Source organism: Thunnus thynnus, chromosome 15 (assembly GCF_963924715.1).
Source record: "Thunnus thynnus chromosome 15, fThuThy2.1, whole genome shotgun sequence".
Taxonomy (NCBI): domain Eukaryota; kingdom Metazoa; phylum Chordata; class Actinopteri; order Scombriformes; family Scombridae; genus Thunnus; species Thunnus thynnus.
This window is the reverse complement of record NC_089531.1, coordinates 22,858,552-22,875,386: the sequence shown is the minus strand read 5'-3', so window position 1 is coordinate 22,875,386 and position 16,835 is coordinate 22,858,552. Positions and strand designations below refer to the sequence as shown.

The 16,835-nt window shown below is 39.8% G+C and overlaps 1 protein-coding gene across 4 annotated transcripts in view; it reads right to left on the bottom strand.

Annotated features, from left to right (window-relative positions):
* Positions 1 to 16,835, bottom strand: part of nhsl3 (NHS like 3) — a 42,116-nt gene that overhangs the window by 8,546 nt on the left and 16,735 nt on the right. Inside the window, exon 1 of one of the 4 annotated variants that reach the window (XM_067611393.1) lies at positions 537 to 786. The exons of the other annotated variants lie outside the window; for them this stretch is intronic. Coding sequence (XP_067467494.1) covers positions 537 to 594 — 58 coding nt within the window. The 5' untranslated portion in view covers positions 595 to 786. Of the gene's footprint in view, positions 1 to 536; positions 787 to 16,835 lie in introns of those variants that run through there. 4 annotated transcript variants of the gene reach the window in all.

Here is a 16,835-nt window from a genome sequence, read left to right as displayed (position 1 = left end):
CTCTGTTCATTGTAAACCTGGTACTGTCTGAAGTCTAAAGACCTCCATTAGTCAGTTTTCAGCATTTCCTCACGTGCATTACTCACATATACGCTTCTGTAAATACCAGTTGGGATTAATTGGAGAAGAAGCCCTCCCTGAGATTTGGCGGACCCCTGCAGGAGGTTTAGGTCTCTCGGTTGATTAAGGCCAAAAAAGTCAGTTAAGCCCTTTATCTCATTAGAGAGCACCCCTAAATTGCCTTTAACACTAATTTTTGCATCCCTGTTTGTGTGTGTTTATGTGTGTGAGCTTTTAGAGACAGACTTGCAAATGAGCAATCATCATATCTTTCCACTAAAGTAAAAACACACAGATCCATCTCCTCATAGCCTCAACATAAACTTTTTAGGGTACATCAAGTATTGGAAAAAAGTCAACTAGACTCTAGAGAACTCCATCAAAGCAAAGTCAAGAGTATTAATGTAAACCAGTGTTCAACAACCTAAAGTCAAAGCTACAGCCTGCCAAATCCCTCCATGTGACTCAGCACTCACCCTTCTTCTTGAAGACAGACAGCAGAGAGTGGATGCTCTTCCTCAAGTAGACCACCATTCCTACACCAGCACCATGGCAGATATAAAATATATAGTTGTAAATATTGTGGGAAAACAAAACTGAGACCGACAAGTCCTCCTTTCTGTCACCGGTGAAAAGAACAGTAGAAAATCCAGATACTATGGACTCAAAATGATTGACTGTAGATGTCCTGTGACAGAAGCTCTTTCCTCTACTTGCAGAGTGTCTGACTCGCTTGGGGAGAAAAGAGCACAACAAAACCTGCTTCCAGCCAAGCAGCCTGTCCCAGCTGCCTTATCCCTGAGTCTGATACCGTTCTCCCTCCTCCCTTCCCCCTCTGCTCTCTCTCTCTCTCTATTTTTCTCTGCGATGCCCTCTCTATTGTCAAATGAAGGAACCCCCCCGCCAGCAAAACGGCTGTCAAAGTTTGGCTTTCAGGAGACATCCACCCCCACTTCACTCAATATAGTCAGACACGTGCGTATGCACACACCATCCATGTTCAGTCTAACTATAGAGTGATTTTCACTCACTATGTTGAAAAGATAACGCTACCTACAATTTAACAAGAAAAAAGGTGACAATTAGAGAGAAAAATGTGGCAAAAATAAACACAATTTTGTGCAGCAGGAATGTTTTTTCCTTCTGTCTTATCCTTTTAATCATCTCATGACCCTTCAGATTTATTTTGAGACCTCTTGAAGTCTTGAAGTGTATCTTGGTGTGAAATATTACCTTGATTATTACCAAAATAAGATTTCATTTCATTTCAACCTTTATTTAAGATTCTCGGAAAACCATTGAGGGCAACCCTCATTTACAATGATGCAGAGATTACAGAGATTAGATGAAAATTAAAATATAATATTATGACAATAGTAAATTGACTATTAAGACAATTTAAATGAAAAGATTTTTAGTTAAAATTTCCTAACTAGATCATCAAAACAACAAATTTCCAAATTTGTAGGAGTAGAAATCAAACAGAAATGTAATAATGTTGACAAAAAGGGTAAATGAATTGTTTTCTCCAACCTCTACTGTGATAAATGTGTATTAGAGGCTATTTCCATCTCACAAGTGTGCAGCACTGGAGGCATTCCCCCTTATCTTCATTGTCAGCAATTCCAATAATATCAGTAAAAGAAGCTAAAACTTTATTATAATCGGTGATATATTTTTGTCCCTTCCCTAATGGATGCCCTCAGCATCATTCAGCTGTCTGACGCTCTATCTCATTATCTAAGAGCTACAGGGGCCATATTTGACAGTAAAGGTTGTGTCCTCACAGTGAAAAGCTAAATAACAACCAGTTATATGAACTGTATGTCCTCCTCTGTAGCACTGGATTGTTTCCTCTGGAGCCCTCTTTCCTTCCTCTGTCTCTGTCAATCTCTCCTGCGTCACATCTTTCTCTTTCTCTGCCTTGCTCTTCCTGTCTGCCCTTTAGCCTTACAGCCACAGAAGTCTAGTTTGAGTTATAAATAGCTCACACAGCCTCACTTCATCATTGCAGCTTTAATGGCGCTGCGTGTGTGTAGGGATGAGTTGCTGTGCACCTACTAATGTTTCCTGACAAACTGCAGAGGGTATGAAATACAACACGGCTCTGAGAAAAAAAAACTAAACTAAAAACGATGATTCTGTACCAAGCAAACAACCAGTGCTGAGTTCCGGGATTATTTCATCAGCACTTTGATCCACTTGTGCTCTGAATAGATGTTTATTCCCAATAAAGTGGCACAGCAGGGGGCTACAGCTGGCCTGCACACCCGGACCAGCTGGAGGGACACGGTGGAGGGTATTAACACAATTACCTTCAGCCATACACCCACCATCCCTGCTCACAACCACACCAACAACTCCAGGCTCCTGGCATTGGCAAATTAGAGGCGGGAATGCTAAGCTTAGGCTTTTCCACTGAAGAACTCTTCACCCCAGTGTCCTGGGTCAGACTGCCCTGCCCAGGGTGCTGGCGGAGCTTCAGCCTCAGGGTGAGCGAAGGCTGGAATAAGCTGAAGCCTTCAGGAGAGCAGCTTTAGAGACGGGCGCCTTGCCAGAAGATGGATTAGCGCTGCCAGTGGCTTAACCTGTCCATCTCTTCACCTTACACTCCTTCACTCCTGACATCTGTTTTCACACTATCAGCATTTCTCATCTCAGTACATCAGTGTTTTGCCTCAAATGTCTATTTCACCTCGTGTTCTCCTTTTTTTTAATCCAATTTCTTTACTTCACATCAAAGCTTGACACATCCTCTGGATGACATCACTCAGGCAACTAATTCATACTCATTAACTCCTAATCCATATTAATTTGTGCGAGTCAGTTAACCAATATGGGACATGTGGGAGCTTATGCGCATAAGAAAACCGTTTTGTCTTGCAGTGATGTGGCCTTTTAAGTTCCAAACACTCCCAAATAAATCCCATCCACACCCAGTCCCCTCAATGTGGACCTTTAATATGTGCCAATTTTTGGGGTTCTCTGGCCCAGCCCATGTACCCCCCTGTTGTTAACCAAGACCCCTCATATCAATATTCATTAGAAGGCCTAAAGAGACACCATCTGGTCTTGGAGGAGAGGGCAGAGGGGAGACAGGGCTTCAAATGCCTTTGATTCAGCTCACACAACACACCATTCCACTGCATAAGCAAAATAGCACAGTGCATTACAATGGAGTAAGTAACATATGCTAACTTTATGCTAATGTTGATGCCACAAACTCACATTTTAACCACAAAGAGAGAGTCAAAACTACTAATATTCAATGCTAGACAGCCATATACTTCCTTTCAACAATTCTAAATCAAGTAGTGTGCCATTTTAAGGGATAAGCAGTTGTTTTATAGCCTTTTATAATATAAATCATCTGTGCGAGGCTTGTTAGCAGGTCAAACAGCCAGTTGGAGGACAATCAGAGGCCAGTCATTAAAACACGCTTGTAAAAATGTGTGAGAAAAACCATAAAGCTATCATCTACATCAGTTGGAGCCACATTCAGAATAATGACAATGATTTGACATGCTATTCTCTCTACTGATTTATATCTTATGTGGTGGATTCCAGCCAAGTATGACTGGAATCTGTTGTGTAACTAAATTTAAACTGTATGTGGTATGGAGTTATAATAAAGGCAACATTTTGTGTCTGTATTTAGTTATTTTCATCATGTTCATGACAAATAATTTTGTGTTTAATGTGAGATTTTTCTTTCCAAAGAAGAATCACAAACAAACATTTAAAGATGTGCTGCCATGATTTGGTCAAACAACTTCTTTTCTTTTCTGTTAGGAACTTCTTTTGTGAAGAGAGTACCAGCGCACACAACCAAACAAGCAAATCTGTCCAAAAAACAGATAAAAGCAGCATAAATAAGTCCAGTTTAGGAACAGTATTTATATAACTTTCATAATTAAAATACATGCTAATATCTAAAAGGTCATAAAACTCATATTAAAAAGGTCATTCATGCCTCCCGTTTAAAGTGCTAGTGTGTTAGACAATCTGGTTACCCAACTAGACCCAGTTCAGGAGTTCAAAAGTTAGTAATGCAATATTTACTTCCATAAAGTTTGGAAACTCACAATAGTTGTCCAAAAGTATGCAGCAGAGACAGATGTATCCTGAATTTTAGTCCCAATGGTTGGTCAAGCTAAAAACAACATTGGATCCTACAATTCCCATAATGCCACTCAACAGCGTGTTTCATTTGAGCCCCCTGCCTCCGAAATATCCACTTCTTTCAAACCTCACACCTCAACCTGTAGTTCCTAATGTGGGACATCTGTTAAATAAATGTAAAAGTCTCGAGGCTAAGCCAAAATGACCCCGATGACCTCATCAGGGTAATTTTTTCAACACTTCGGAAAGTCCAGAACCACAAAGACATCATATAATTGTTTTCACAGATTGAGTATACTCCTTAGTGATGAGTAAACTGAACTGAAATGTTTAAACCCTGACACCACCACACCTACTCAATACTGGGACCATAATCTGGGATGTCACATTTTTTATACTGTACATGAAAAATGACATAAGTGAATAATTTCCAAAATAATCAGATGGGACTGACTGATAGGCAATATTTAATAAAAGGAAAATATATCAGTTTTACTGGAGAACACACAGACCTCATCTCTCTGAGGACAGATCACAGAGATAAGCTGCTCTACATCATCACAGTCATTCCTTGTATCCACCCATACAGCCTTTTGCTCCACTAGAGAGTGCTACGTATATATCAACTCTAAGTTCGAACTGCAAGTGCATGCATGAGATTGCAAAACCAGCAGCTCATTAGATGAGGATGTTTACTGTACAGTCATAGACCAGTTTGTAGCAATGCCGGACAAAAAGCAAGCTAATGTAAAATATGACTCCCAGTGGACTGACCAAGCCCAAACCCTGACACTAACACACACACACACACACACACGCGCACATTTATTGGAAAATGTAATACTGTGACCACATGGTGAGTATTAGCTCATCTCATGTCCTCAGCTTACCCTTTCATTTGCTGTGCAGAGGAAGGAGGTAAACAGAGGCAGAGAGGGTTAGCTGCTCTGCTGTCTTTCTAATTACCTCAACATCAGTATCAGGTGCGGATGCAAGCCGCCGGGCCATGTGAAGTAACAGGGTTTCCACTTCATGCCCTGCTCGGCTTGAAAATGGTCACTGTGTATGTTTATTAATGTGTGTGGTTCAGTGCGTACATGCTTTTTGTGTATTCATAAGAAGCCTTTATTAGAGGGACATGCTGGAGGGACATAGAGAAACAGGGACAGGGCTGTATGAGGTCAAATATGAAAAGTACATAAGTAAGAATGAAAATATCGATCATCGTGCTTGCCATGTGTTTTACATCAGGCTGAGCCAGGGGCAACACACAGCCGAGATTGTTTAACACAACATCACAACATGAGCACCAGGTCTTCAAAGTGACAGTATCTTTAAATGTTAATATGTACTCTGTGGATAGATTTTATTTTCTATAATGGATTATGGTAAGGAGCTGCAAGTAGTTTCTGGTGGTCCAGAAAACAAATTTAACATGGTTGGTGATCAATCAAATGCATGCAAGCACACATTACGGGTAGATTACTTTGTAACCTGAGTGTTGTATTTCTACTGTATACCTGGCAACAAAAGATAAAGTAAACACCACCATGATAATAATCCAGAGTTGTAAAATCCTGCATTATAAACTATCTAAAAACCCTTCTAACATGGATCTATTGCTCAAACCGAACTTCCTGCAGCGTATATTAACAATATTATTATATCAGCAACACACCGCCACACATGCAGCCCCCTGTGGCTGTTTTCAGGTGTGAGCACCTTAATCAACAAAACTACTCAGAGCAAATTTTTAATTTTACAAATGTTTTTATTATTTAACCATGATAACTATAAGCAGTATGTTGTTTACTGCTCTACTGTCACTGTATAAACTCTTTTACACTCCATTGAAATTATTTAGATAACAACAATATGTATTGGTGTATTTAGTTATATATTTTACTTGTCTTAGTTTTTGCTTTCTTTGCCCTCATTGCCGCATCTATTCAACTCACTCACTTCCTTTCTTGTTCCCTCTTTATCTCGCTCCCTTGTGACCCACCCAGAGGAAATCAGAAATGCAGGTGATTCATAGGTAGTGACAGTTACTGTACTCAGTGATTTATGTCCTTTTTTTGCCCCCGTACCCTCCCCTACTTTTTCCTCAGCCCTTCCTCGCCTGCCGTCAGTCTCCTTCCTCATCTCTCTGTCCCTCTGTCTTCGCCGCTCCAGGGTCCTGTAGTGCTGTTTTACACATTGTATGTTTCATTTTTACACTCCCTTCACAACCATTAGCTCTCATCAGATAGATACGGTGATGAATGAGCCTAATTTCACAGTTCATATTTCATTCTGACCAAGCCAGCTGAACGGAGGGTGAGAGATATTATCATAACAAGATACACGAAACATGAAATATTCTACTAGATATATGCATGGAGGATGGAGGTTAGACTGCATCTCTCTCCCTCTGGTTAATACTACACCACTCATAGTAGGAGGGCTCATAACTCAAGTCCACCACAGTGGCCATAGAATACAAATCAGGGGAGCAGCAATGAGCTGAATAATGACACCTGAGTGTATGTGTGTGTGCGTGTGCACGTGTGATCGGAGGTTTATTGTTGGTTACATTTTAACCCTCTCTTCCTGCACTCTGACTGTTTCATTACCTCTGTCTATAAGGATGGGAAGGAGGGAGAAAGTCAGTCACTTTACATCCAGTCATGATGGCCAATAGACAAAGACACCACTGTAGGCTTCTACTAAAACCAGGAAAGATGTAGTAGACAGACAACCCCATATTAACTATTTACACCCACTGGTTTTTTGTATAGTTATCTACTTTTGTAAAGTGTATGTAATGTCAAACTAATGTAGGATAAATTAAATCAAACAGTAACACATTAATTGCACAATTTTGATGTGAAACTAATAAATAATGTGATACCTATAGATATAATGCAGTTTTTATTGGGTGTTAATGCTGAATGTCAGTGGATACTGATGAATATTTGCCCTGTGGTGATTGATTGATTAAAGCTAATAAGGTGCCCTTAAGCAAGGCACACAGTAAACCAGTACGATAGGATCTGGTGATTGCTTGTTGGCCAGAACGCATCAGCCTGAGAAAGAAAAAGTGAAACCAACCAGTAAGTGAAACCATATCTGTAGCTCATTTCCTCAGCAGAGATCGACTCTGTATTTGCTGCACTTTTAAATCCTGACCTGGAGCAGGTTGAAAACCTGAGCTGAGGTGACTGATCGCACTTCAGGACCTTCTACGAGGGCACACAAACAGCGAGCTAAACTTAGCAGCTGCAGCACCCACTGGGCTTAAAAATAGAAACATAGTCACTCTTTTTGTAATTATCACTCTCTCGCTCTCTCCCTGCTGTTCTCTCTTTTTCTCTCTCTCTCTCTGTTCCTGATAAGGGGATTGTGGGTATTTTTCCTCAAGGAGGCTGAGCTGTTTCTGCTGCTTGTAGCTCCGACTTAAAAGCTTTTGTGAGCCAAAATGAAATCTCTGTAAACACAGATAGGCCTATAGATATGGAAGCCTCATGGCGGAGACACAGTTGACCCACTACGTTCATCTACAGTCTCAAAACAAGATAATAAATCTATTTGTTGCCAATTTGGTATGTGAGCACAGGAGGCCCCTGGGTGACCCTGAAAAATTAAAGGGTACGCAGAGACTCAAAGGCCTCCAGACATAACCACCCTGAAGAAAACAGACAGAAAAGTGCAGAGCATACCGCAAAAAAAAGTCTTAACTCACTTTTTGCTTCAAGAAGTGAGTCAACTACTGTCAAGTGCTGCAAGATATATTCACTTGAGAATAAAGTAAGTAAGTCCATGAGGAAAACAGACGACAGCTGAAAATAGAAAAAAAAAAAAAAAAAAAAGGTGCAGGTGCGGCAGGTTATTTGAGGCCATGTCTCCCTAATGGTGAATGGTCTCATTTAGTATGATTGATGAGTTAATGAGAGACCTAAAGCTTCCGCAGCAGTTAGAAGAACAGACTCATCTCCAAGCAGGACAGGACAGGCCCAACGCCCCCGAGTCTGATTCCTGTGTCGCACCTAAAACTCTTCAGTAAAGTCTGAAGGTTCGATCAGTTAGAACCGAAGCAAACGTAAAAAACACATTGACAGTCGATGCAAAAAAAACAAAAAACATACATTTTAGAATGATTTCTTACTATAAACGGTCTCATATTCATTTCTTCAATAAGTGACAGTGTGGGTAAAGGAGTTAAAAGAATAGTTTGACATTTTGCAAAGTAGACTTATTCGCTTCCTTACTGAATATTAGTTGAGAATATTGATACCACTCTCATATATGTCTGTTAAATATGAAACTGGAGCCAGCTGCAGTTTAGCCTAGCTTAGCATAAAGACTGGAAGCAGGGGGAAACAGCTAGCGTGGCTCTTTTCTACAGTCGCCCAGAACGAAAAAAACGAACACTGGCTCTAGAGAGGACCTTTTGTGCATTTTTTGCGAGTTTCATGGCCACTGTAGGCTCTCCTACATGCTTAGCAGGCGGTTGGGGTGCCACTATGATTATGAGATGCCACTAAATTCTACACACTGTTCCCTTAAATCAGGCAAAACAAAGATTTTAAAGCATAGTTGAGTTGTAGACTGAATGCTGTGCTCATAAAAAAAATGTCAGTAAACTAAAACGTAACTATACTTTTTCTTTATGTGAGTTCATCAGTGTCACTCTTGTCCATCACTGAACTTGTCAGTGGGTTCATGGATTTACTATCTATCTACTATGTATCCAGTTTTCAAAGGAAACTTTTTTCTTGAAATGGGACAAGACTTAGATTGATAGATAACAAACCAAAAGATGGCTTGATCTCACCACTGTCATAGACCAAGACCTGTGAGGCCTGGATTATTACCATAAAACTTCCAATAAGATAAAGACTTCACATTTCAGAGGGAAAATTTGTTTCACATTTAGCAGCGGTGAAAGCTCCCAACCTCCTTGACCTTTTCAAATCGCAATAAAGACAGAAAATCCAAATGTCATGGGCTGGTTTGACTCATTAGCGAATCAGAATGTCTGCATTTGACTTTCCCTTTAACCAAAATGTCATTTACATCATTTTATACACTCATCCTCCTCTGGAAGTTATAGAGACTGTAAAGACTTCCAGACGTGGACTTTTCTGCGAGACAATCACCCCTTGTTCTTTTCTGTACACGGACTCTCTGTCCATATTACAGTGGATTCATCTCATGTGATTCAGCCGTTAAATTGCTGTAACACAGGACAGAAAAGCTCTTTAACAATGGAAAATATAAAACTATGTATTCATGATGAGGTGTCACCATGGAAATGTTGATATATTTCATCAATATCAAGTGTGTTTAGATGAACAAAAACATCTGCTGACATCCTGAGTGCTGAGCTGTGAGGGATGAGGAAGCAGTTTCACAACTCTAAGTTCATCTGACTGTGTGTCATGCGAATCACACTGAACACATTATGTTTGAACAGATGCAGACTTTGTCCAAAACATCACACATATAACACACCCATAAGTGCACAGACAGTGAAAATACTAGTGGTTAATCAGCAATATAAGTGCTACAATGTGTGTATGTTTGAGTGCAAGATAGGCAGTGAATGAGGGTTGTGTGAGTGTGCCTTCTGCCCACAGCAAACAACACCCCATTCTGCCAATTGTGAGCCTTCATTAGTATCGCAGAAACACACTCTTCCTCGTCACTCTTCCTCAGCGAAATCCCATTATGCACGGCCAATGAACTAAGCCTCCCTTTTCGTAAACAAGTCGAAACCATTTTGACTGAATCAGTCTGAAAACACTTGTAAATCCGCGTGAAAAGACGACAGCGTGCTTGAGTAAACCTATTGCCAAATGTTGAAGTACAAAAAGGCTGAGGCTGGCACCGACTCGGCGCCATCTGCTTGGCACAGATATTCAGCTCCCCAGTGTAACCTCTGCGCCCACATGAATATAAGGTCTCCTGACACCAGTAAGATGACATAACTGTTAATAACATGACATAACAGTTGTTGAGGTTAATGATAGCCGGTGTGTGGCTGGCAAAATCCGCCACTCGGATTGAGAATATATATTTTTATTATTTGAGAATAAGCTGTAATCTTAAAGATAGTAGAGAGCAGATTTAGCTACTAACTACTAAACACAAACACTTCATGACAGACAAAACAAAACTAGCTTTACATTCAGTGTCATTTCTCATATGAAGGAAGTTCTGTATGGGTTCAAATAAGGGTCAATAAAATCTTTGGACTTGTGAAATGATGTTCAGAAAAATATTGAAATATGTGAACAGGCAGAAATGATTTGTAGTTTGAAATTGTGTCACAATAAAATTGCACAAATTATATCAATGTGGGTTGAGGTTGCACAAACACTCACAGAGTATTGCTTTTGTGGACAGATTCAAAGCAGAAAACTCAGTAAGTTCTCACACTGTGTTTGACAGTGAAGTTACACATGAAGTAACAACTTTCAGCTGTAAAAACAGGGGTAAAATTCATACTTGTAGCTTAAATATGTGTGCAACCTGAATTTCATTTTAAAAGGTCAAAATCTTATTGATCCTTATTTGAGTCCATGTAGTAGTTCCTCCTGGACCACAACTGATGAGTGTATTTTACTGTTATGTTATTTCAGATGCGTAATTACATAAATATTTCCAGGGTAAATATTTCATGTGTCAGTCTGTAAAAGCTACACCCTGCCTAAAGATGGTGCCTATGTACTTCAGTGAATTTTACTGTTACATCATATATTCAAAGGAAACTTTCAGTGTCCAGTGATGGTCTAAAACGCTGATTCTGAGGCTTTTTCATATTGAAAAAATTAACATTTTTGGGGAATAACTAAACAGAACTTTTATAATAACTATAATTATAATAATTATTATAAGTACTTTGGTGTGTGGTAGTGGTCAAATTTTGGTACAGAACACAGACAGAACATCAACACCAACAACTTACCAAACCACATTTATTTTTATCAGTGTCAGAAAAAAAGCTCTAAATAAGCAGTAAAAGCCCTTCTGATTGATGGATAACTTGGTTTGATATCTCTTTCTTCTCTATCAGCTGGGCAGGACATGCTTAGCTACAACTGTCACAAGTTTCAAATTACAGATTGGACACAGGCATATCGGAAAGTGAAGCCTAACGTCAGCAATAAAACACGATTTTCCTCTCATTTAAAATGATAAAGATCAAATCGAAGCCATGTCCAAAGTTGAAATAATGACATTTGACTGGCAAGGTCACACGCGGGTCTGTGTGTTTGTGTGTGTCTGTCTGTGTGTGTGTGCTGTTTAACAGTATGGTCTGATGCTATAATTCAATTTAGGTGCCAATGCAGGAAGCTACTTGACTGAGCCCCCTTACAGAGCAGTCTAAACAATGAGTCCTTTTATACTGAAGACAGACACACACTGACATGGACAGCTACAGGACATGAGTTGCAGGCTTGTGCTTGGCTTGTACTCGGTCTAACCCAGTGCTGTGTGGTGACACATTACTCAAAACACAAATTATAATGATACTACAGTAACAAAGAAAAATACAGTCTTTGCTTTTCCTGCCTAATCTACGTATAGATTGAAATTAAATGGTGAAAAAAATACTCACACTTTACATAAATGACAAAAATGTTACTTTCCCAAGTGAAAATATTCATTCTTAAAGTGCATTAAGCTAATATGCAGCAGACACGGTGCAACATTAGCATTCATTAGATGTTGTGTTTCTGGCTCCCTGACGAACTCGAGTTTAGCTTGTTGTTAACTTTGTCTACTCTACTGCTGGGCTGGTAGCATACAGTGGGTTTATCCCGACCTTTTCCCTGAATACAACTGGAAGCAAGATTAATGAGAACTAAAACGTTAAATTTACAGGCTGTAAAACCAAAAGAATGAGCTGAAAGATGCTAAAATGGTCTGTAGAGCTGAGGGGAACTGCAGAGTCAGGTAATAATTCTCTCTGGTTTCATCACTACAAGTGACACCTTTCACAATACACGTAGTCATATTTTCCATTGTTAATATTAAATATTGGTTAGTGCAGCTTCAATTAGGCAAAGTGTAATGGATTAATGCCTTCAGGTAGTTATAAGCATTTGTTATTATTTTTTTATATGAATACAGAGCCCAACACTGGCTGTAACCATTTTTTCCAGTGACAGCTTATGTTAAAAAGGACACAATATGCTTTTTCTAGTTTTCTGTTATTTATATACTGTTATGATGTCATATATCTATGCTAAACATGGTCAAAGTTCCAAAACTTGCTTTTAATGTATGTAGAAATGGTCCCTGCAATCCCTCTGAGTGCTTTGTTTGCGATGGTTTTTTTCCACCTTGCCAATGAACTGATTCCAGCCCATAAACTGTAGCCTTGATTGTTATGGTTGTTGCTAAGGTTTTCCTATGGGTTGTGTTATCCATTTGTATATTTCAGATTGGATTTTGGCTCAAGCATGTAAAGATATATTTGAGAGGCTGACATTTCAAATAAATAACAAGAAAAAGTAGTGAAATCCTACTACTATCAGTACAGAGTGGGCTCCTTGGGAGGGGGGGGCCTTAAAGACCTAACACAGCCTTATTCAGACAGAGGCAGAACTGAAGGGCTGTATAAAGTCAGTCAGTATGAGTTAAATAAGGAGTTTTTTTGAAATGTAAATCATGCAAAGATATTCAGAGCCCCAGATTTAATTTAATAATTCACACACCCCTTTCAAATTTGGGTCAAGTCATTAAATAGCAAACTCACAAAAATACTCCACATACACTTCATGAGTTTCTTTTTAAATGCATGGAACTCGCTAACAGGTTGTGGGTCATTTAAAAGGAATTTGCCTTACTTGAGAGTGTTCTGGAGATGCCATCCAAAGGCCAGAAAAAAAAATTCCCATGCTACATTTAAGGCCAGAATATGTAAACTAACCACAATTGCATGTTGCCAAAAACGTCCTTTCATTTAGAGGCAGAAAACAAAAGTTCCTTTCCTTACTGCTAAAGGGCATGAGAGGACAGAATAGAGGAAGAAGGTAATGATCTCCCTTCATCTCCAAAGAAGACTGTGGCGACACTTTGGTGCAACAGGCCTGTACATGATTTAACAGGTGAAAAATTGACGACGACAATTAAAACAGGCAGTGCTGCCCCTGAGGTCCTGAGAACCATGGGAAGGAGGAGAGGAGTGATGAATGACAAGGATTTTCACTGCCTTTAAACAAACCGGGGGCTTTGTACTCAGTCAACAGCATGGACTAAACAGAAATTAGAATAAGAAAAACTCCCTCATTTTTCCTATTGTGTTGTTTCTTGTGGTAGGAAATACAGCTTCAAAGATAGCACAAAAGAAATGAAAAGAAGGGAAATAGAAGTTTTATAGGTATGCTTTCCAGATATACCTGTGCATGTGTTGCTTGCTGCAGTGAGATGTACAGATAGAAACAGCAACAAAGCATAAAAGACGAAATGGAGCAAGGCGTAAGAGGGATCGATAGGAGAGACGAAAAGTCATCTCTTCTTTATTCAACTGTGTGCTGCCTAAGCTCTCTGCAGGGAGTCCATGACTTTGACAGTGGCAACCAGTAAATGGGATCTTCAAAGAAGGACCAAGAAGAGGGCGTCTTAGCCCCGCTTACAGAAATCAAAAGGCTTAGTCGAGCTTTACCCGGCAGGATAATGGAATATGGAATATCACACCCCACATAAGACAGTCAGTAATGAAAATGGCAGGAAGGAAATCTGCTGGCAGCCTTGTTCTTGAATTATACACAGCCCCATACAACATGTTCTTCTCTTCTTCTCCTCCCATTATATTCTCTAAACCGGAGTCACCTTCTTTCTGTTCTCCCTTCCTAATTCTGTTGTCAGCTTTCACTTTTCTTCACCTCTCGTTCCTTCACTGCAGCTTACGTCACAATTTTTCCATATTTTCACAGTCAAGTCAGTGTAAATCTTCATGTATCTTCATGCAGACATTTCCCCTTTGGAATGCTGGAAGATGAAAAACCACTCAACAATCCAAGGTCGAGGAGATAGCGGCATAAAGGACGGAAAGCAGAGTGGAGTGTGGAGGAGGGGAGATGCAGGGAAAAGCCAGAGGAGGAGTTTGATTTCCAAGATATGCCCTGATATTTCGGGTTTACCAGTTAATAAAATGGATCATTTGACATCTCATCTTAATGCAGAGAAATACTGAGTCGATCTATCTGGTGATGAAAGCCAGCTGAAGGTTCACCCCGCACAGTGGACAGTTATGAGAAGGTAATATGAAACATCTGGAGACCCATCAGCTGCATCACATGATTTTATAAAACTTCAAAAGGGTTCAAGAATGAAAGAATGACAGAGCAGAGACAGCATGTGTGTTTGTTTGCCCGGCTCCCTCTGCGTCAGTGACCACCTGTGGATTCAGCAAAGTGAGTTCATAGTGAGCTAATCTTGTCCACTGTAGCTACTGTCTTAGTGGCAGATGAATAGGCATATTTGTTTTTGTGGAGCTCAGCTGGTAACATCTCGGCTCTGTACAACACAAACTGTTTGTGTACAGAAAACCCTGTCTGGTTATTAACAGCTTATAGCTTTATTGTGCTCAGTGAAACAAAGCTCTAGAAACCAAAAAATATTTAGTTTACTATCGTATATGATAAAAACAAACAGCAAATGTTCATAATTCAGAATCTAGAACCAGCATTTTTGCTTGAAAAATGACTGAAATGATTAATTGATTGTCAAAATAGTTGCAGATTACTTTTCGTTTGATTGACTAATCAAATAATTGACTAATTGTTGCACTTCTAATCACCTAATGAAGCTATTATAGATATTAGTAAACAGTTGCCTATTCACACATACAGCAGACATGGAGCAACATTAGTATTCATTGGGAATCATGTTTCTGGCCTCCTGACAAACATAAGTCCAACATTCACTCTTTAGCCCTATTTTTAGTGTCCACTAATTACTGAGCGAGACTGCTTAATACCACACTACGTTCAAGTTCAAGTGGTAACCTTGAAAACAAGGTTGAGAGCAGTTTGCTGGTCCAAAAAACAAAACAATGATCCAAAAAAGATCAAAGTGTTCATAGAAGTGAGAGAACTGCAGAGTCAGGTGATAATTCTCCATTCTCTTCTTTCAAGTGATCTATTTGATCCATTCCTAATATAGACATATTGATTAGTGCAGCTTGAAGGACCCAAGGCTTGGAAGCCTTGTTGCTGTCACATTCTTACATCCCCCTGTAGAGCGGTGTGATCAGTGATTCAGAGAATGGCAAAAGCCAACGGGAAGCAAAAGGTGAGGAAAAAAATACACCCATTGTTGACCTTGACCAAAAACACAAAAATAACCAGGCATTCCATGTGTGACATCCAGTCGTTCCCCAGTCTGCAACATAAACAACCTGTTAGGTGTTGTGAAGGACACAAGGTTGGGTTTCTGGTTTGGAAAATGGCCAAAACCACAGAGATAACACATATTTCAGGAGCACATAGAGAGGATCTACAGTAGCCACTGAGTTCATCGCCTGCATGTTTCATTATCCTGCTACACTGAAAAACTGTGTTACTGCAGCACTGAGACACCATAAAGCGCATAGTTGCTGCCTTTACTGTGGGCTTTAATCCATTTGATATGGTTTACTGGCGTATAAATAAAGTCAACAACTTTCAGGAATATTGCATCAACACGGCTGTGCATGAACATGTGTGCAAAGATAATTCAGCGTCATACAATGCTCTCTTTTCCTCTTTTTCTTGCTCAATCAGGTTTTATTTTGGGGCAATATGCAGCAAGAAGCAGTTGCAATCACCTCAAAAAAACAGGAATTGAGCCTCATTTCAACATACTCTGAGGAGTCGGGTGTTTGTGTGCTGGACGGGTGCCCATGCGTAAGGAAATCGGCTGGAATGTAGGAATGCATTCACACCCCGTGTTTCTGAATAAACTGGCCATGAATGAGGCGGTGAATACAGGAGAACAGAAGACGACGATCGCACACACGCCCACACAGACATCGACCACCCTGAGAGAAAATGAGACCAAGATGTGTTTGCACACACGATCATTATTTAGTACGAGCACAGACTATCACTTCTGTATGCACACTCACACTATCCTGATGTTTTCGTAAGAGAGGTTTCTTAACTGCCCTGTCTTGTTTTAGCCTGGTGGCTGATGCATACCTCCATACCATTAACAAACTGGGTTCAGCGGGGTCAGCTGTTACCTTGGAAACCAGAAGCATCAGGGTCCAATGACGGAGACATATCACATGTCCAGATTTTAGTCCTGTCCGTGAAATTCAAGATGCTCTGGATGGCTGAACTGATCTACCAAGATCATTTTAAATTGTCACAAAATCTGGGCTTCAATATGAAATTGTCAACTACCAAAATTAGCCTTGTAGGCTTACTTTGGCTCATTTACAGTTTGTTTTTTCTGTTGATTTATGAGCATAGTCCTTGTCAAATAAATTAAATAAATAAAGGAATAAAGAAAAATAAATCTGAAGTTCTAACTGCAAACAGAAAACACACTCAGAAGAAAAATGGAGGTCTTTCGAGAATTGATTAGTCTTGGTCTGACTGTTATTGTTCTTTGGTTCCAGCCGATCTTGCTCATATGACATGCTGCCTAATAACACAAGCAGATAAATGCAT